Source organism: Cnephaeus nilssonii, assembly GCF_951640355.1.
Source record: "Cnephaeus nilssonii genome assembly, chromosome: 5".
NCBI classification, from domain to species: Eukaryota; Metazoa; Chordata; class Mammalia; order Chiroptera; family Vespertilionidae; genus Cnephaeus; species Cnephaeus nilssonii.
The window spans coordinates 11,517,363-11,538,976 of record NC_137076.1 but is presented as its reverse complement, the minus strand read 5'-3'; the positions used below and the strand labels follow the sequence as shown (position 1 = coordinate 11,538,976).

The 21,614-nt window shown below is 43.9% G+C and overlaps 1 protein-coding gene across 2 annotated transcripts in view; it reads left to right on the top strand.

The window, feature by feature from the left end:
* PPP2R2A (protein phosphatase 2 regulatory subunit Balpha) overlaps positions 1-21,614 on the top strand; it is a 105,742-nt gene that overhangs the window by 55,249 nt on the left and 28,879 nt on the right. For both annotated transcript variants that reach the window (XM_079770421.1, XM_079770422.1), the window contains exon 3: positions 7,489-7,586. In XM_079770421.1, the coding sequence (XP_079626547.1) occupies positions 7,489-7,586 (98 nt within the window). The remainder of the gene's footprint in view (positions 1-7,488; positions 7,587-21,614) is intronic.

Here is a 21,614-nt window from a genome sequence, read left to right as displayed (position 1 = left end):
ATTGTTTGAAAACGGTTCGTTCATATAGTATTTTGTTTTCTAGTCGTTCACAGTAAGAGGATGAATCCAGATTGTCTTATTCCCTAATGGCAGGAAGCAGAAGGCCAATTATAGATTTTTAATTTTTAGTTGTTTCTTTCACTTCAGTCTTTTAAAAGAGGAAGTGCTAAGTTACTGCACATTTTTATCGGGTTCTTTCATGTATACCTTTGTACAGTTAGTTTTAGTGTTCTTTGTTAATCTTTGTTTTTACTGAAATGGAACTAAAAGGAGAGGAAACTAATTACCTGGTAGAGTTTTGTGGAAATCAAATATTAATTATAAAAAGATAATATTCAGTATACCACACTGGTAATTGCTCTTGTAGCAGGTCTTTGTAGACACTTGCTCTTTTATCACCAGAGCAGGCTTTTTGTTGTTAATCCTTACCTGAGGATATTTTTCCTGTTGATTTTTTTGAGAGACACATTGATTGGTTGCCTCCTGCATGCACCCTGACTGGGGCCAGGAATCGGAGCCTGTGACCCTTCTGTGTGTGGGCCGGCGCTTTAACTACTCAACAACACAGGCCAGGGCCAGAGCAGCCCCTTTAGAGATAATAATCAGAATGCAGAATTTTAAGTAAGAATGGTTAATCATAGAATTTATGTGAACCTCATAATTAAATTAAGATTCATGCTGTCTTGTGTCACACAAGACAGGTAATGTCTGAATTTTTAGAGTTATTTGCTGCAGTAATGTTTATAGTATTTTATGAGTTTCAACCTTTAAAGTTTTCTTCTATGTTATTTAGTTTTAAAGCCTAGTCATATTGAGACAAAGAATCAGGTTTGTTTTTTTTTGTTGTTGTTGTTGCTATTTGTTGTTGAACACATTTTAAACATTGAATATTTAGGAAATATAAAAGTAGCCTCTAAGCCCTGGCTGGTTTGGCTCAGTGGATAGAGTGTCGGCCTGCAGACTGAAGGGTCCTGGGTTCGATTCCGGTCAAGGGCACATTCTTGGGTTGCAGGCTCAATTCCCAGTGTTGAGGGGTGCAGGAGGTAGCCAATCAATGATTCTCTCTCATCATTGATGTTTCAGTCTCCCTCTCTCTCCCTTCCTCTCTGAAATCAATAAAAATATATTTTAAAAAAAAGTAATCTCTAAGATGTGTGTGAGAACATGACCCAGTTGTTGTGTTATACTGGACCATGCCTCAAGTTTGGTATTATGGCTTTAACAGAGAGGTTGATGTCTTTGCCTTTTAAAAGTATATTATAGTTACTTTAATTTCAAGAGTAAAATGTTTTTCAGTACTTGTAATTTTCATTAGTAGTTTGTTGTAAAACTCTAGTATACAGGATTCTAAATTTTCATGAAATACATTTATATTTCGGCCTGCTTCTCCTCAGGGCAATAGAGTGAGTGAGTGTGTGTGTGTGTGTGTGTGTGTGTGTGTGTGTGTGTGATTTTACCCAGAGTGCATTGCTGAAAGGTACAAAATTCTCCTACTTTTAGCATTTTGGGCTTTTCAATAAAAGTAATTGTTCAGCCCTAACTGGTTTGGCTCAGTGGATAGAGCATCAGCCTGCGGACTCAAGGGTCCCAGGTTCGATTCCAGTCAAGGGCATGTCGCCTAGGTCTAAAACATTTCAGGTGAACAATTACTTTTTTTAAAAATATATTTTTATTGGTTTTTTTACAGAGAGGAAGGGAGAGGGATAGAGAGGTAGAAACATCGATGAGAGAGAAACATTGATCAGCTGCCTCCTGCACACTCCCCACTGGGTATGTGCTCTAGATACAATTTGACTAAAACATTCAGGAGCCACATGTGGCTAGTAATTACAGTGCAGATTCAGGATCTTCCATTGTAACAGAAAGTTCTGTTGAACAGCACTGTTGCAGACTTTCTGCAATCATTACTCGAAATGTTTTTATTTTATTATTTATTTATTTATTTATTTTATAAATCTTTATTGTTCAGATGATTATTACAGGTGTTCCTCTTTATCCCGCACCCCCACCCCCATAGCTCCCCTCCACCTGATTCCCCACCCCATACCCTTACCCCCCCCCCCCCGCCACTGTCTTCATCCATAGGTGTAAGATTTTTGTCCAATCTCTTCCTGCACCCCTCAGACCCCCTTCCCCCTGAGAATTGTCTGTCGCCTCCCTTTCTATGTCCCTGATTCTATTATATTCACCAGTCCATTCTGTTCTTCAGATTCTTTTATTCACTTGATTTTTAGATTCACTTGTTGGTAGGTATGTTTTTGTTGTTCATAATTTTTACCTTTACCTTTTTTTTCTTCTTCCTCTTCTTAAAGAATACCCTTCAGCATTTCATGTAATCCTGGTTTGGTGGTGGTGAACTCCTTTAACTTTTTCTTATCTGTGAAGCTCTTCGTCTGGCCTTCAATTCTGAATGATAGCTTTGCTGGGTAGAGTAATCTTGGTTGCAGGTTCTTGCTATTCATCACTTTGAATATTTCTTGCCACTCCTGTCTGGCCTGCATAGTTTCTGTTGAGAAATCAGCTGACAGTCGTATGGGTACTCCCTTGTAGGTAACTAACTGTTTTTCTCTTGCTGCTTTTAAGATTCTCTCTTTGTCTTTTGCCCTTGGCATTTTAATTATGATGTGTCTTGGTGTGGTCCTCTTTGGATTCCTCTTGTTTGGGGTTCAGTGCGCTTCCTGGACTTGTAAGTCTATTTCTTTTCACCAGGTGGGGGAAGTTTTCTGTCATTATTTCTTCAGATAGGTTTTCAGTATCTTGCTCTCTCTCTTCTTCTGGCACCCCAAAAATTCAGATGTTGGTACGCTTAAAGCCATCCCAGGGGCTCCTTACGCTATCCTCACACTTCTGGATTCTTCTTACTTTCCGCCTCTCTGGTTGGGTGTTTTTTGCTTCCTCATGTTCCAGATCTTTGGTTTGACTCTTGCGGTATGGTGATCTACAGTTGAGTTTCTGTATATTCTTTATTTCAGACAGTGTATGCATAATTTCTGACTGGTCCTTTTCCATTTTTTTTGGTTTTCTCATTAAGATCCTTGAAGGTCTCTTCAAGTTTCTCAGCGGTTTTTAGAAGATTCTTGAGTAACCTCATAAATGTGGTTCTGAACACTGTGTCGTCCATTAGTTTACTTTCCTCCATCTCTTCTATTCGTGACCTGCTTCGGTGTCTCCACATTTTGGCTGCCTCCCTGTGTTGATGGAGTGGCTTTGTGTGGTCAGTGACCTATAGGGGCCGGTAGCTCAGCTTCCCCAATCGCCCTAGGTGGTCGCTCTTGGTACCCCCCTTTGTGGGCTGAGTGCAAGTCTTGGTGTTGTTAGGCCTTGATTGCTGTTGGTACACTGGGAGGATTTGACCTCCAGGCCAATTGGCTGTGAAGATCAGCTGTGTCTACGCTGGGAGACAGCCTTATTCAACTAGACTTGCAAAATTGTAACAGCCTCTGTGCTCAGCTTGGATGGGGTGGAGTTTCAGGGTAGAGTCTACAGCCTTGGCTTCCCGTCAGCCCTGCCCTATGAGGTTCCTGGGTCTCAGTGTCTCTCAGTGTCCCTCTGTACTCCCTGCAAACACCTCTGAGAGAAAGGCGCCCTGGAGTTTCACCCGCTGTCAAACAGTCTAGTCTCTCCCGCAATGAATCTGGATTCCCAGATTCTCGCCCAGAACTGGAGTTCAGTGAAGTCGGAACTGGGGCTCAGCGCAGTCCGGAGCTTTTGTCTCCTTCCCGCTAAGGCAATTCAGCAGCACAGTCAACAGACCATCCTCTGCGCACATTCACATGCGCGCCTCCGGTGCTCTGCCTTTTGCCGCTCCCCTGAGTTTCCGCCTTACAGCCCAGATTCCCCCAGTATGAGCCTGGGTCCCCAGGGTCTCGCCCGGAACTGGGGTTCAGTGTAGTCGGAGCTGGGGTTCAGCGCAGTCCGGAGCTTTTGTCTCCTTCCCGCTAGAGAACGCCGGCCAGGCACTCAGCCGCCCTGTCCTCCCCACACGGGCACGCGCCCGTGTCTTGGCCCGTGTCTTTGTCCCTCAGGCTTTTACGGCTCCTCTGATTTTCCTTGAGGTTTTCTCTTTCCTTCTAGTTGTGGGCGTTTCAGTCAGCCAGCTTTCCTGTGGTTCTGGATGATGTCTGTTTTGACTTTTAGTTGTATTTTTGAAATTGTTGTGCGAGGCTGCAGGTTAGGTGTTTACCTATGCCGCCATCTTGATTTCTCTCTCGAAATGTTTTTAATAATATAGGAATCAGAGCACTAGAAGAATATTTTCTAGAAATAGGTTTATTGCTGTTTTCAACACCTTAACCTTGTCTGGGTGTGCCATAATGTGGGAGCACAAGTTTTAGAGTCATGCTTCCTTACGTTTTGCACATCATGGCACACCTTGAAAACAGTAACTGTTAGTATGGCACACTGCGATAAACAGGTAGCGCATAGCTGGAGATCACAGGTTTCGGTGCTCTGCAGAATCCAGGCAAATTTAGCACACCAGTATGCAGTAGCACATACAGTTCAAAGCTCAGTTTCACAGTGGTCTCTGCAATTCATTCCTGGATATTTTTTATGAACTACTAGAGGCCCGTGCACGAAACTTGTGCACTTGGGGGCATCCCTCAGCCTGGCCTGCGCCCTCTCGCAGTCCGGGAACCCTGGGGGGATGTCCAACTGACAGCTTAGTGGGCCTAAGCCGTCAGTTGGACATTCTTAGCATTGCCACGGCGGTGGGAGAGGCTCCCACCACTGCCGCTGTGATCGCCAGCCATGAGCCCGGCTTCTGGCTGAGCAGCGCTCCCGCTGTGGGAGCACACTGACCACCAGGGGGCAGCTCCTGCGTTGAGTGTCTGCCCCCTGGTGGTCAGCGCACATCATAGTGACCAGTCATTCCACCATTTGGTCATTTGCATATTAACCTTTTATTATGTAGGATAAATACTATTTGATTTTGTTCTCCCTTTCATCCTTTTTATATGTCTTACTAGAGGCCCGGTGCATGAAAATTCATGCACTAGAGGGGGGCGTCCCTCAGCCCGGCCTGCCCCCTCTCACAGTCCAGGAGCCCTCAGGGGCGGAGGCAACCCGGCGATCAGGGGAAGGTGATGCCATATCACACCTCTGCTGCTGCCACTGCCAGCAGCGCAAATCTCAGCCGTTCCTGGTTCCCTGAGCCTTGGGCGGCTGGGAAGCTGCCATCTGAGGCTTGCCTGTGCCTCGGGCCAGCCCTGGGCACCTGTGGGGCTGAGGGGACTAGGAGGACTCTGGAGGTAGGTGCGTGGAGCAGCCGGGCCCGCCTTGCTACATGCCTGCCACCACGGTGGGGCTGAGGGGACTAGGCAAAGCCATCTTTGAGGGCATGGCAGTCAATTAGCATATTCTCTCCTTATTGGCTGTGGGTGCCGCCATCTTTGAGGGTGGGGCAGTCAATTAGCATATTTCCTTATTGGCTGTGGGCACCGCCATCTTTGCGACTGCATGAGGATCAATTAATTAGCATATTCCCTCTTTATTAGATAGGATTCCAAGTGAGGCCTTCTGAGATCTTGACATTTTACAACTCAGAAAAACTTTCAAAGCGTAGTTTTATGTTCAGATTAGCTCCTTTATTTGATGAGTTAGCCAAAGAAACACCAATGTTGTAAAGAAATTAGCCTACTTGGACTTAGAAGGGAAAGAATACTCCTAAGTGCTGGTGTCTGAGGAATTTGAATTTGAAGATCTTTTTTACCATGTATGATATTTACCTCATTCCTTGATTTTAGAACCTAACCTCCTAATATTATTAATTCCTACTTATTTTCTCTCTCCAGCTGTACTCTATTGTGCTTTAAGTGTAGGAACTAGGTATGCATGTAATGCTTTGTTATATTCGTATATAAGTCAGTACAGTACAGAGCACCTACTAGATCAACTTTTAAGTACTAACTGATATTTGGCTTTACAGAGTAGTCCAGTACATTGTTTTACACCTTGGTGTTACATATGTATGCAGTGTAAACAGTAAATATTCTTTACTCCTAATACCTCTGACTCTGGTGGGCTGTCTGGGCTAACATTTTTAACCTGGAAGTGAGATGCTGTCCAGACCCTATGAAATAGTATGCATATTTTTGTGTGCATTTAAATTTGTACAATTTCTTGGGAGAGCATGTGTAACTTTCATTAGGTTCTCAGAGTTTCAGGAAGGTAAAATGCCTTGGACCTAGCCAATGGAAAAAGCAAAGAAAGCTTTCAAAAATCAAGCTGGGCTTGGAAAAATCACTAAAAAAAAAAGAAAATTGTAAAATGCAGTGCTGGACAGATTATTGATAAGATATATTGGTCAGTACATTTTTAGGGACATAGTGTTCTTTATAAAGTTACATTGTTAAATTCTTTTTTTGTTAATCCTCACCTGAGGTTATTTTCCCATTGATTTTTTAGAGAGAGTGAAAGGCAGGAGGAGAAAAACACACATAGATTGGTTGCCTTCCGCATGAGCATCGACCCAGGGCCAGGATCCAGCATGCCTTTGACTGTAATGGAACCTGGGACTCTTCAGTTCACAGGCTCGTGCTCTGTCCACTGAGCCAAACAGGCTAGGGCTGTTAAATTCTTAGAGTGAGCTAATGTAGACCAGAAAATAACCCCTTTCTTGGAGAAAAAGTTGACTTATTTGTTTAAAATGCATATGATGGAGTCTTTCCTAATGAGGCATAATGCTTTATAGAACTTGTTAGTAACAGTGGTAAATGGTACAGTGTATTGCTTTATCTTAACGCCCAATTCTGTAACTTGGATTTTTTTCCTTAGGAAAATGGCTCTGGTGTCAAAAAGCAAGGAAAAAAACCCTGATAATTTTATTTGAACTTGACTGTGAAGTTAGCACCAACTTTGGGTGCAATGTGACTGATTCTAGTGCCTCTGCAGTGTTTGGGAGCTACAGGAAGAGCTGTGCATACTGAAGGTGCATAGCACAAAGCATATCTGATATAAGTGTGTTGTTTGCAGATTTTTGTTTGAGAGGCCATAATTTGAGTTTATGAATTTGTGACTTAAAATTTCATCTGAAATTATTTTTACATTTAAATATGTTCCCCATTTTAATGATATCTGCCTTAATTTTAGAGTCCATCTTTGGGTTTGCATAAAAGAGTTTATCAAAAATATATAAGAAAGAAAATTAGCAAGATGAATATTAATGTTTAATGGTGCTATCATAGAATGTTTCACAAGTTGTTGATTTCATTACACTCGTTAATTTAATGAAATATTAATAAACCACTAATATTTATTACTTGTTGTGTTCCTGTTTGTTAAAATAGTGGGTCACATTGGTTTATTCTGGGGAGAATTTTTTTTGATGAACCAAAATATTTATGAAAGAACTTTAGATTTACTTTATTTCTGATGGCAGGTTGTATGTATAGACTTGGAATATGTTAGGGAAAGCATGCAAAGTTCTAAAACTCTAGGGAGTTGGGAGAGAAAAACTAATGCCTATTTTTGTTTGTTTCAATTATACAGCAGATATAATTTCTACAGTAGAATTTAATCATTCTGGAGAATTACTAGCAACAGGAGATAAAGGTGGTAGAGTTGTCATCTTTCAACAGGAGCAGGAGGTAAGTGTTTTAAAGTTATAACATAAATTTCAGTTTGCTCTTGGGACTGGAGCTTCTGTTGCACTAGAGAATTTCATCAGAGGATATTGGCAGTTTTTAAAAGAAATGTCTGTTTAATGAGATTATCCAATGTATACTGTTTCTCTTAGCTTTGTGTGTGTACATGTGTGTGTTGTTGCTTTAACTTTTAAACAATGCTTTAATTGTAAAAAGATTTGTTGGGAGAGAGGGGTGGGGAGTGGTGGAGTGATCCAAGATATTAACTGGTTTTGAAGCTTTGGCTCTCTTTATTTTTCTCTTAAAACTCCATAAAGCAAAATTGCTTTGACCTCCTCTTACTGCTTAGTTTGCTTTGTGTAGTTGGGGGTGGGAGGCCATCTTAAAGAAAAGGTCGCTCAATTATCTTTATGTCAGTCCATATTGATACTGTTATTCTGATATAAATATAAAGGTTTACATGACAGTTGCATGTATATAAGCTCAGTACCCCTTTTAAAATGGAATTGATTTGAAAATTGTTTTTCTTTTCTCTTTGAAGAAAGGAATTTCTCATTGTAGAATCCGCAATTAAAGTGGAGTTTTTGTTTTTGTTGTGGGTACAAAAGTTAGGCACACTTCTAAATCTGATTGACAAGATTTCTCACTAAAATTTTACCTAAACAAAATTTGTCACACTAGATCTTCCTTACTCTCTCCCTCCATTTGTAGATCAAAGTTAAACCTTTAAAACTATTATTTATACATCCTGACCTTCTCTACCTATAATATATTTAAAAATAGTTAAGAATAATGTGGATTATGTACAAGATTTTACAAATAGATGTCTAAATTATAACACAGAGTTAGGTTTTAAAGGATTGTGAAATTCCTTAAATAAGCAAAGAATCTAGTAATAATACTACTACTTTGCACTTCTATAGCGCCTTTGACCTGAGGATCTCAAAGTGCTTTACAAATACTAATGAATTAATCCTCACAACACCCCAGTGAGGTAGGTAATTTAATTTTAAAAGAAATGATTAATAGTGTCTGATTAGAAGATGCACATACACTAAATATGTCTCCTTTTATTTATTATTTTTGGTTGGAAGAAAATAAGACTCAAGGTTTTCTTGACAGAGAATATTCTTGTGGGAATGGGGATGCAAAATCAGTTTTCTGTTCCTATTTTCAAGCAGCTAAAAACTAGACCATAAGAATCTTGAAATACTTGGTTGAAATGCAACCTTACAGATTATTACAATTTCAGTGTGTTTACAAATGAGAGTCAAGATATTAAGAGGTCACTTGATCACTTAGTGGCAGAACTAACAAATAGAACCCAGAATTTCTGATGTGTCATCTTTTCAGTGCTCTTTGAGAACAAAAATATGAATGTTAATTTTGCTGTTCAGAATTTACAGCTGCCTTTCCCGTAGGCATTCTCTGCCTTTTAATTTAATTTAATTTTTTACTGAAATTCAGTGGCTTTTCTATACTTTTTTTTTTAAGAAAGGTGTTTTGAGAAAAACATTTAAAATTAATTTTGCTTCTTAAACAGTTCCATCTTGCTTACATTGAGGGTTTCTGAGAGAGTCTACATTTTTAATGAGGGCTTTATGTTACTTTAAAATCTAAGTTGTTAATTAAAAACTAATTTAGAAATATTTTGCTTGAGAAAGAGGTCATTTTCACCAATAGAAGGTGGTTTGTTATTAAAGTAAAAATTAAATGTGAAAAAAATGACTCATTTAATGGAGGAGGTTTACTTTAATAGGGATTCAGTAAATGTAGTTAAAGCAATGCTCAATATTTTTCCTAAAGGCTGTCAGTAATACATTGAATTGGATTTAAAGATCTAACATGGAGTTACTGAAACTGCTACACATTTTACTTGTATCAGATAATAAGGCCAACATTTCCTGTGATTCTTTCCTGAAGTTTCACTGAAGATTCTAAAGAACTCATATTTATATTTAAAATATATAAGAAGGCATTAGCAAAGTGACTGACATTTTTAAAGGGACACTGGTAGGAAAAAGGAACTTCCTTTTTCATGTATCTAGCATCCTTAACTGCATTTAAGAATTCAAGATAAGATTCATTATCTAGAATCTTGAATTAGTAGTGTGTCTTTTGAGAATTACTTAGCGTAAATATCATTGTATTTTTTTAAGTGATTAAATAATGATGATGATGATAATTGAATTCCCCACCCCTGGAACTTGATCTTATTAGTATTAATTTGGTGCATTTTACCTAATTTATTTTCTACATTTTTAAGCCCTCTCATATACTGGAGTTTCTAATAATAGTATTGTCTTCAGCAAAATCAACGCCACATCATTGAGTATAGATATGTGTACCTTACACCTCTGGAGGCACCTTTATTTCAGTACCTAACATATTTATGTTATACTAGGGGCCCGGTGCACAAAATTTGTGCACTGGGGCGGGGTCCCTCAGCTCAGCCTGCCCCCCTCTCACATACTGGGAGCCCTCAGGGGATGTCCTACTGATGGCTTAGGCCTGCTCCACGTTGGGAGCAGACCTAAGCTGCAGTCTGGCCTCGCTTTGCAGAAGGCGACCGGGGTGATTAGGAAAGGCACCAGCCCCATCACCCTGCTGCTGCAGCCGCCAAGATATTTTCATCAACACGGACTCCAGTCCCTTCACCATGAAAAAATGACAACTTTCTTTAGGCATTTTCAAGATGTGTCTTTCATAGAATATGACATTTCTTTCTTTATTTTTCTTTTTATCCTCACCTGAGGATATGTTTCCATTGATTTTTTTTCCCCTTCCCTCTGATCCCAGGCTCAGCCCTTACCCAAGCCTAAAGCCTCCCCCCAGGCTTTAGGCTTGGGAAGGGGGACCCCTGGCACCTCCAATCGCAGACTCGGCCCCTTACCAAGCCTAAAGCTTCCACTGCCCCAGGCTTTAAGCTTGGGAAGGGGGACCCCTCCTCCCTCCCCCCCTCCTCCCCGCCCCTCCGATGGCTGGCTGGGAGTGACCTGGGTGCCGAGGAGGTTCCCGGGACCCCGGTATATATGCAAATTAACCACCATCTTTGTTGGGTTAATTTGCATACTCTGGCTGTAGGTGTACTGCAGGTACGGTCAATTTACATGTTTCTCTATTATTAGGTAAGATTTTATGAATTCGTGTGTGTGTGTGTGTGTGTGTGTGTGTGTAAAATAGTGTTGCATTTTGAAAAGAGGAGAACTTAGAGATGGTCTGTTCCTACTTTTTAGATAAATCCCAGGGAAAGTTTATAATACAAGCTCTGGAATTAGAATTTGGTTCTCTAAATTTCAGTTCAGCTTCTTCTGACATCCGCAGCTGTGACAGTACATTCCAGGGTACACACTAGTACCTGTCCAGTGAGTACATCTTAGTCTATGATGATGGTGCTAGTGCTGTTTGCTAAACACAATGGCATTTGCACTATTGTGGCTTTATCCTCTCTCCTTCAGCTTCAAGTTTGGCAGGGTTCCTTGCAAAACTTCACTTGACTGGAGACCATTTATTGTTCACTCTTTTTGTTGTCCTCAGTTATTTAAGAGAAGGTCATACAGTAGCATCAGTGAACCTGGCACATCACATCTTTAACCCACTTTTCTGTCTCACTCCTTTTACCCTTCAGACATTGCAGGTCCCTTCCTATAATTCCATAGGGTATCTCTTGCTGCCTGTATTCCCCAATGAGAGAATCCCAGTAATCATTAGAGGGTCTTGATTCAATTTAAATATATTTCAGCCTAGTGATACTGTGTCATTTAATAGTATTTTCATAACTAATATGTTTGAGTAGTTTTTGTTCAACAGAATCTTTGTGATAGAAGCAGGGCATGTAGGGAAGTTGAAGCACAAGGGTAAAATTATTTCCATGAGGCATCACACCACACCACATGGTCAGTAAGGGTCCAGAATTCAATACCACTTGATTTAATTTGATATTTATTTAAGTGAAAGAGAATACCTGGTTTAGGGTGATGTAGCATCATTCACATAACATGGTACTTACTGTATGCAATCAGAATAGCAAATTGAGACATGTCAGGGGGGAATGGTTGAAGGGATCGAGGTATAGCCAGAAGAAACTATGAAGAGTCTTGATATTTAGGGATTCGTGTGTAAAGAAGAGATTAGTTTATTTTGTGTATGGAAATAAATACATAAGAGTTGGATGCCTGTCAGGAAGAAAGAATACACGAAGTTCAAGAAAATATCACCATGGTTTCTTCCAAACCAAAATATCTGTAAAATAAGGTTCTTTTCTTAGCTACCAGGCCTTATCTGTTCTTTTCATTCACACTCTAATCTGCTGTCCTTTTCAGAGTATAAAAATGTCAGTATCACCTGGGGCATGTATTTAAAATGTAGATTCCTAGACTGCACCTCAAAACCACTAAATCAGAATTTCTGGAGCCTCAAGATTCCCAACACTTTTACTTTTTTTAAAACTCCTTTAGGGATTTCATCTGATAAAATATATAAAATTAAAATGGTCTGTATTCCAATACCAGGATAATGATAAAAGCTCCAAAATACAGTTTCAAGTTTATATAATCTAAAAATACTTTTAAGGATTTTTCCCAAGATAGATCACTCATATAGAAAAATGCACAGAATCATAGGTATACAGTTCCATGAATTTTCACAAAACAAATGCTTGTGTAACTTTCCCCTGGATCAGGAAATGGGATATTGCTCTAGCTGGTTTGACTCGGTGGATAGAGAGTCCTCCTGTGGACCAAAGGGTCCTGAGTTTGATTCCTGTTATGGGCACGTACCTTGGTTGCAGGCTTCTCCCCGCCCAGTCCCTGGTCAGGGCTCGTGCAGGAGGCAACCAGTCAATGTGTGTTTCTCTCACATCGATGTTTCTCTCTGTCTTTAACTTTCTCTTCCACTTTCCCTAAAAATCAATGGAAAAAATTCTCGTGTGAGGATTAACAACAACAAAAAAAAAAAGTGGGGGGGATAATACTGTGGCATTCTAAATAATAATAAAAGTTATTATTTTTTGGTCTGTTTTGAATTTATATGTATCTGGTACATTCATAGAAATTAAGAGATAACATTTATAGGATTGTGCATGGGTTCTTAACCTTTTTTGTGCCATTGATTCCCTTCAGTGACCTTGTAAATTCTGTGGACTTCTCAGAATGTTTTAATTGCATGAAATACATAGGATTATGAAGGAAATCATTGAAATATGTTCTCCAATGCATTATAAAAACATTGAGTAATGTGTTTTTTATGCTGGAATGTGATTTTTAAAACGTCATTTCTATAGTGACAAAGTCACAGGTGTTGCTCATACTGTGGTTTGTTGCTTCCATCCATAATTGGAAGAAGTGCTGAATTTCAGCTAGAGGTTAGTGAAAATAAATGGGTTAATTTCCACTGCATCCAAGTTCACAAAATCCCTGGGAGTTTGCAGAGTCTTTGGGCCCCGAATCTACAACCCCTGGTAATGCAATCTCTATTTACCTATAAAGAAACTGGGGGACCAGACAACAGATGAACTTATCTGAAGTCTTTACAGTTAACAAAAGAGGTAAACCCTTTCTCTAGAAACCACATGTCCTGATTTTCTGCCCCCATAGCTTTCCCATTCTTAACCTGGGTATAGCAACAACAGTTTATCTGCCAAGGCCCCTAAATCTTAATCTTCACAGGAAAATGATGGTTGCAATCCCTAAGTCTTCACTTAATATCTTATGTCTCTGTTTACTACAAACTTATAAATGAATTGAGACTTAGATAACCTTTCTAATATCACACACCTAGTCAAGTGGGTAAAAATTAATACTGTATAAATTGGGATGAATACCCACAATACTGGATATTGTTTAACATGTAAAAAAATCTTAACTGCTCTAAGTAATAAGCCTGAAATTATATAAATCACACAGGAAAAAAAAAATCAGTTTTATTCCTTTATTAGCAGTGAGAAAAGAACTTGAATTCTGGCTTTCCCAGACTTTATGAGAAGCACCTGGTAACTTCATCTTGCCAAACACAAGACTGCTGCTGGCTTTACTGGTTAAACCAGGGGTCCTCAAACTTTTTAAACGGGGGGCCAGTTCACTGTCCCTCAGACCGTTGGAAGGCCGGACTATAGTTAAAAAAAAACTATGAACAAATTTCTATGCACACTGCACATATCTTATTTTGAAGTAAAAAAACAAAACGGCAAAAACACCCGCATGTGGCCCGCAGGCCGTAGTTTGAGGACGGCTGGGTTAAACAGTGGGATGAGATACACTGCACTCTTTCCCTCTCACCCCCCTGCTGCTTTAACAACTTCAGGATGATTTGCACTAAGTCGTCTCTAGTTAGTGGAAAGTTGAATTAGGATTCCTTCTCCTCTCCCCCTTTCCTGCTCTTCTCCTGCATTCTTTTATGAGAAAGGGGGGTTTTAACCCTTTGATCTCAAGATAAGACCCCGCTAAAAGCCCCTGCAAAGCTTTTTGGCTTTATTTTATTTTCATGTCTCAGTTTCCTATTCCTCCTGCCCTGAAATTTTCCTAGCTTATTACTACCCTATAACAAAATCCTTCTCATTTCTCTTCTCAGTCCATAATTTCTCCTTCCTCTCCTTTAAGCCTATCTTCTGACACTTAATTTGGCCTAAAGATTTAGAGCCTCTTATAAATTTGGAATCATATAGTATTTTGTGTCTGGCCCTTTTGATCAGTATTATGTTTGTGTAGACATAAGTTGCTCACTTTCATTGCTAGAAATGTTCTTTTGTATTATTACTATACCACAATTTATCCATTGTGTTGTAGATGCAAACAATTTGGTTGTTTCATTTATGACTGTTAAGAAGCTGCTGTGAACATTCTTGATGATGTGTTTTTTGGTGTACATAGACATGCATGAAATTACTGTGTCATGGGGTAGGTATTCATTTTTAGGAGACAGCACAGTAAAAAGTGGTTCTGTCCATTTTATTCTCATGCACAATATGTGAAATTTCCAGCTGTTTCACATCTTTGCCAATGTTTTATATTGTCACTTATTTTAAAATTTCAAACATTTTGGAGGTTATAAGTGCATCTTATTGTGGTTTTAATTTGTACTTTTTTTCAGAGTTTTGAATATGAACTCTTTGTCAGTTATATTTATTTGAAGTACCTTCCATTTTATGACTTGGCCTTTCATTTTTCTGAATGGTATATAATTTGACAAATCGAGGTTATTAGTATTAATACAATCTAATATATCAGTGCTTTCCGTAGGTTCCTGTCCTGTATAGGAAATATTCTCTACCCCTCAGGTCTAATCTGGCCACTCAGTGTATATCCCATTATCTTTTAGAGCTGTGCTTTTCTAGTAGTCACTAGCTCCACTAGCTATTTAAATTTTAATAAATTAAAATTAAAGTTTACTTTCTTAGTCACAGTAGCCACCTTTTAGGTGCTCAAGCAACCACATGTGGCTAGTGGCTATCATTTTAGACAGCACAGATAGAGGCTATTGTCATCACTGCAGAAAGCGGTCTTTGACAGAGTCCTAAAACTCAATTATTGAACATTTCACATTTGTATTTGATTTACCTAGCACCAGTTTACATGAATAGTTTGAGATAGTAAGGGTCAAGATTTATTTTGTTACATATGAATAGCCAGTTCACTGAAAATCGTTCAGTGACATGACCATCCTGGCTCAACAATGCCACCTTTACCATAATTCAGGCCTGTTTCTGGGTTTTCTGTTCCATTGGTATATTTGTCAATCCATGTGTGAGTACCACACTGTCTTCATTACTTTGCTTTTAAAGTGACATAGTATTTCTTTATATATTTATGGATTCTTTTTGCATCTGTGTTGAAATGTGTAATTTTGTTTTTGTGTACTGTTTCTAATGTACGTGAAGGAGCCTGTGCCTCATCTCATTGTGCCCTACTTTTTTCCAATAAGAACTGTGTTTTCAAGATCCTCCTGTCTTGCTATGTGTGCATCTAACCCATTCCTTCTCATTTCTGCACCATACTCCATTTACCAGGTTAACTCCAACCTCTCTTTACCATACCAGCACCACCATTTATTCATTCTTTTTGCTATAATTTTTGTGCATGTATAAAATCTTTATTGAATGTCTGTTATATGCCAGACACTATCACATGTTAGGGATAAAACACTTCTATATTTATTCTAGAAAATTTCACATAAATAGATTGTGTGGTTAATAAAATAGACCCCTTCTTAGTGATTACAATGCCAAGCTAAGAAAAAAGGGAGGTGCAAAGAACTGTGCAAGAAAACCCCAAAATGAGGCATTTTAGAATGTGTCACAAGTCTCTAGTTGTAGGAGAGTTTTTAGAATAAAAACAAAAAAGCCTTCTTTGACTTTGATGCATTCTTGTTCGAATGGCACAGTGTTAAGGACATGAGATTATGCTCACTGTACTTAGTTCATACTGAGAACAACAATGTCATGGTCATCATAATGTGAACACCCCTCCCAAGTTTTAGGAGAGATCCTACTGCTGGATATAGGTCCAGCTCTCTGTAGTCCACTAAGTCAGTTACCATCCATGCAGCTGTTTTATGGCCTCTTCCATTTATGACTGCTGCTGTCATCTCTGCTGTTAGTCTTTTTTCTTGTCCATTTGTCTTTAAAAATCCTTTTTACTGTAATTTTAGCAAAGTGTCAGGAGAGCGTGGGTGTTAATACATGAGCCCACCTTAGAAGTTTTAACCTTTAAACATAATTTTTTCCTTGTGTGATAGTTTTTTTTCCCTGCTACAAAGAAACTGCTTCTTGCACTCCAGTGAAATTGCCAAACACCTCCACGATTTTGTTTAGATCCATGTAGTTACTCCTGATTCTTTAGGATTATGTTCTTTTTCTGTTTTAGGAAATATTTTCGTAAGTTGGTGCTTTTCTTCACTTACATCAAATAAAGCTTGACCTGTGTAGACCCAGTTTTTAAATATAGGATGGTTATGGGCTTGCCCTTGGCTCTTTATATTGCCTACCATTTTTATATGGACCTTAATTTCTGCTTTGGGCTAAAGTTTCACATACGTAAGTTACTGGAAGGTAGAGATTCTGTGTCATTAAATCTGTAGCTCTAGGAAGGACCTAATGTACGTAGACTAGTTTCTTGCTAAATATAAAGCACAATATTCATATTAAAAATTGAATTGCTATTATTGTAGTTTCTTGGAGAGTAAATGACAAACCTTTTGAGACTGAGTGAGTAATTAGAGGTGGGAGATTTCTGGAATTTCTTTTAAAGTGGTATTAGTGTATGCATATATAATGAATTTGGGTTATCTAATTTGGTATGAGGTTATGGTAATGAGATTAAGGTTCTTTTTAAAATTTTTACACCTTTCATACACACTGCATTCTTTTAAAAAAAATTTTGTTTAATTTATTGATTTTAGAGGGAGAGAGAGAGACATCAATTTGCTGTTCCACTCATGTCTGCATGTATTGGTTGCTTCTTGGATGTGCCCTGACTGGGGATCAAACGTACAACCTTGGCGCATCAGAACAACACTCTAACCAACTGAGCTATCTGGCCAGGCTGCTCTGCATTCCTAATATTGACAAATCTACTCAATAACAATTGGTACTGCTTTCAAAGGGTTCAGATAGAATTGTAACCATGAAGGATCAAGCCAGATAATCAAGCTACTGGAAAAAACAACCCAAAACATATGTTTTCAAGGTGTGATGATAAATAAGGTTTTCTTTTTGTATGGAGACTTAATAACTAATGGGCTATTCTTATTAACAAGTAGTGTTAAACATTTTATCTGATAATTCACTTTTATTTAAAATTGCTGACTAACAGTATCTTTTCAATGATTTTTCCATAGGTTCTTTTTTGAACTAGACTTTGAATGTTTTTTATGGAAAGATTTTGAATCATGTGATGATAGGTTAAAAGATAAAATTCTGAACAGTTAGAATTCTCACTTTTGCTAAGGTATTAGTGTTAACTAAAGAAGTTCACAAGTAGTCTCTTTATCTAATAACTTAAAACTATGTTCACACTCACTGATAGTAAATGAAATAAATTACCGGTGTGTTCTAGGCTCATAATATAAGAAGGCTAATTTCAGGATGGTAAACAGTTGTTGATGGGGCTGTGGGGTGAGGTTTGCTGAATAACTCTGAATGTGGACTTAATGAGTATCAGACCTCTATAACTGTAGCCTTGGATGGGAGGTGGGGTCAGATGGTGCAGTGAAATTACCTAAAGACAGGCAGGAGAAAGAGAAAGGAAAAGGACAATATATCATCTATACTAATAAAAGGGTAATATGCTAATTAGACTGGATAGACCAGACGTCATTCTGGACGTTCTTCTTGACAAAGCCGGGTCCTGGGCAAAGCTGTCCTGGGTCCCAGGTGCCTGCGGCCAGCCCGGATGAAGCCAGCCCGGGTACGGGGGCCAAGGCAGAGGCTGTTAGGGGCAATCAGGCAGGCAGGCAAGTGGTTGGGGGCGATCAGGCAGGCAGGCGAGTGGTTGGGGGCGATAAGGCAGGCAGGCAGGCAGAGGCGGTTAGGGGCAATCAGGCAGGCAGGCAGGCAAGCAGTTAGGGGCAACCACGCAGGCGAGCAGTTAGGAGCCGGGGTCCCAGATTGCAAGAGGGATGTCGCAGGATCGGGCCTAAACCGGCAGTCGGACATCCCCTGAGGGGTCCCGGATTTCGAGAGGGTGCAAGCCAGACTGAGTGGACGGACACACACACACACCGCATGAATTTTGTGCACCAGGCCTCTAGTCTATCCTCTCTAATAAAATGGTAATATGCAAATTAACCATCACTCCGCTACATAAGCCACGCCCACCAGCCAATCAGGGCGAGTATGCAAATTAACCCCAATCCAAGATGGCTACAGCCACAGAGAGCAAGGTTTCCTAGGTAACAGAGGAAGCCAAGCTTTCCATAGCCGTTGCAGGCCTAAGCCTCCACTCAAGCTACAAAGTTTCAATTATAGAAGGTAAACAAATTCTAACAAATGGCAGCAGAATGGAACTTGAGAGAGCAAGCCAGGGTTGCCGGCGGCAACAGGGGAAGCAAAGCTTTCCGCACACCCTGGCCGGGCTCACCCGCTTAAGGCTACAAAGTTTCAATTGTAGAAGGTGAATTAACTGCCACATAAATGGCTGCCACCCCGGAGGGAGCAGCAGGCTTGGCTCCGCCCCAGGCTACAAAGTTTCAATTGTAGAAGGAAAATTAATTCCAGATACCAGGGCCTCCCCTTGGGTAGCCAGGGGGTGTGGCCGGCCTGCAAACCACCACAGGCCCCTCACTCAGGCCACCCCACGCCCCAAGGGAACCCCCACCCTTATCTGTGACACCCTTCAGGGCAAACCAGCTGGCCCCCACCCGTGCACCAGGCCTCTATCCTATCTAATAAAAGAGTAATATACAGATTGATCATCACTGCAACACACAATATAGCTGCCCCCATGTGGTCAAAGATCCTGCCCCCATGTGGACACAAGATGGCCACTGCAAGATGGCCAGCAGGAGAGGGCAGTTGGGAGGCACCCGGCCTGCAAGGGAGGGCAGTTGGGAGGGACTAGGCTTGCAAGGGAGGGCAGTTGGAGGTGATCAACCCTGCAGGAGAGGGCAGTTAGGGGTGACCAGGCTGGCAGAGGAGGGAAATTGGGGGCAAACAGGCTGGCAGGGGAGCAGTTAAGCATCAACCAGGCTGGCAGCGGAGTGGTTAGGGGGTGCTCAGGCTGGCAGGCAGAAGCGGTTAGGGGCAATCAGGAAGGCAGGCAGGCAAGCAGTTGGGAGCCAGCAGTCCTGGATTGTGAGAGGGATCCCAGATTGGAGAGGGTATAGGCTGGGCTGAGGGACAACCCCCCGCCGTGCACGAATTTCGTGCACCGGGCTTCTAGTCTTACCTTATAATAGAGAAACATGCAAATTGACCGCACCTCCGCTATGCCCATGATTGGGCCAGCGGAGGCTGAGGGCGGGACTCCGGGTGGCCTGTCCACGGTTGATAAAATCAAGATGGCGGTGCCCAGTGGCCGCGCCCGAGCCGCTGCTCCCCTGGGGTGCCTGGGGTGATCGGCACCCCGGGGGGCGTGGCCGCGCCCGTGACCGCTCCCTGGGGGTGCCTGGGGTGATAGGCACCCCTGGGGGCGTGACCACGCCCGTGCAGCTGCTCCCCGGGGGTGCCTAGGGTGATCGGCACCCCGGGGGGGCGTGGCCGCGCCCGTGCCCGCTCCCCGGGGGTGCCTGGGGTGATCGGCACCCCGGGGGGGCGTGGCCGCGCCCCTGCTGCCGCTCCCCGGGGGTGCCTGGGGCGATCGGCACCCCGGGGGGGCGTGGCCACGCCCGTGCTGCCGCTCCCCGGGGGTGCCTGGGGTGATAGGCACCCGGGGGGGCGTGGCCACGCCCGTGCAGCTGCTCCCCGGGGGTGCCTGGGGTGATCGGCACCCCGGGGGCGTGACCACGCCCGTGCAGCTGCTCCCCGGGGGTGCCTAGGGTGATCGGCACCCCGGGGGGGCGTGGCCACGCCCGTGCTGCCGCTCCCCGGGGGTGCCTGGGGCGATTGGCACCCCGGGGGGGCGTGGCCACGCCCGTGCCCGCTCCCGGGGGGTGCCTGGGGTGATAGGCACCCGGGGGGGCGTGGTCACGCCCGTGTAGCTGCTCCCCGGGGGTGCCTGGGGCGATGGGCACCCCGGGGGGGCGTGGCATGGGGGCGTGGCCACTCCCCGGGGGTGCCTGGGGTGATCGGCACCCCGGGGGGCGTGGCATGGGGGCGTGGCCGCTCCCGGGGGTGCCTGGGGCGATGGGCACCCCGGGGGGGCCGTGGCATGGGGGCTGGCCGCTCCCGGGGGGTGCCTGGGGCAATCGGCACCCCGGGGGGGGCGTGGCCGCGCCCGTGCCCGCTCCCGGGGGGTGCCTGGGGTGATAGGCACCCGGGGGGGCGTGGTCACGCCCGTGTAGCTGCTCCCCGGGGGTGCCTGGGGTGATCGGCACCCCGGGGGGCGTGGCATGGGGGCGTGGCCGCTCCCCGGGGGTGCCTGGGGCGATCGGCACCCCGGGGGGGCGTGGCATGGGGGCGTGGCCGCTCCCCGGGGGTGCCTGGGGCGATCGGCACCCCGGGGGGCCGTGGCATGGGGGCGTGGCCGCTCCCCGGGGGTGCCTGGGGCGATCGGCACCCCGGGGGGGCGTGGCCGCGCCCGTGCCCGCTCCCGGGGGGTGCCTGGGGTGATAGGCACCCGGGGGGGCGTGGTCACGCCCGTGTAGCTGCTCCCCGGGGGTGCCTGGGGTGATCGGCACCCCGGGGGCCGTGGCATGGGGGCGTGGCCGCTCCCCGGGGGTGCCTGGGGCGATCGGCACCCCGGGGGGGGCGTGGCCGCGCCCGTGCCGCTGCTCCCCGGGGGTGCCTGGGGCGATCGGCACCCCGGGGGGTGTGGCCGCGCCCGTGCCGCTGCTCCCCGGGGGTGCCTGGGGCGATCGGCACCCCGGGGGGGGGCGTGGCCGTGCCCATGCTCGCTCCCTGGGGGTGCCTGGGGTGATCGGCACCCCGGGGGGCGTGGCCGCGCCCCTGCTGCCGCTCCCCGGGGGTGCCTGGGCGATCGGCACCCCGGGGGGGGCGTGGCCGCGCCCGTGCCGCCGCTCCCCGGGGGTGCCTGGGGCGATCGGCACCCCAGGGGGCGTGGCATGGGGGCGTGGCCGCTCCCTGGGGGTGCCTGGGGCGATCCGTGTGAGAGGGATGTCCAACTGCAGGTTTAGGCCCGATTCCACAGGGATCGGGCCTAAACCTGCAGTTGGACATCCCCCGAGGGGTCCCATATTAGAGAGGGTGCAAGCTGGGCTGAGGGACACCCTCCCCAGTGCACGAATTTCGTGCACCGGGCCTCTAGTATATGTATAAAAGCCTAAGTGACTGAACGACCAAATGACTGGTCAACCAGTCGTTATGACGCCTACTGACCACCAGGGGACAGATGTTCAATGCACAGGATCAGGCTCCCTCCTGTCTGGATCGGGCCTGTGGGGATTGGGCTGAAACCTGCCATCCGAGGGACCCCATTTGTG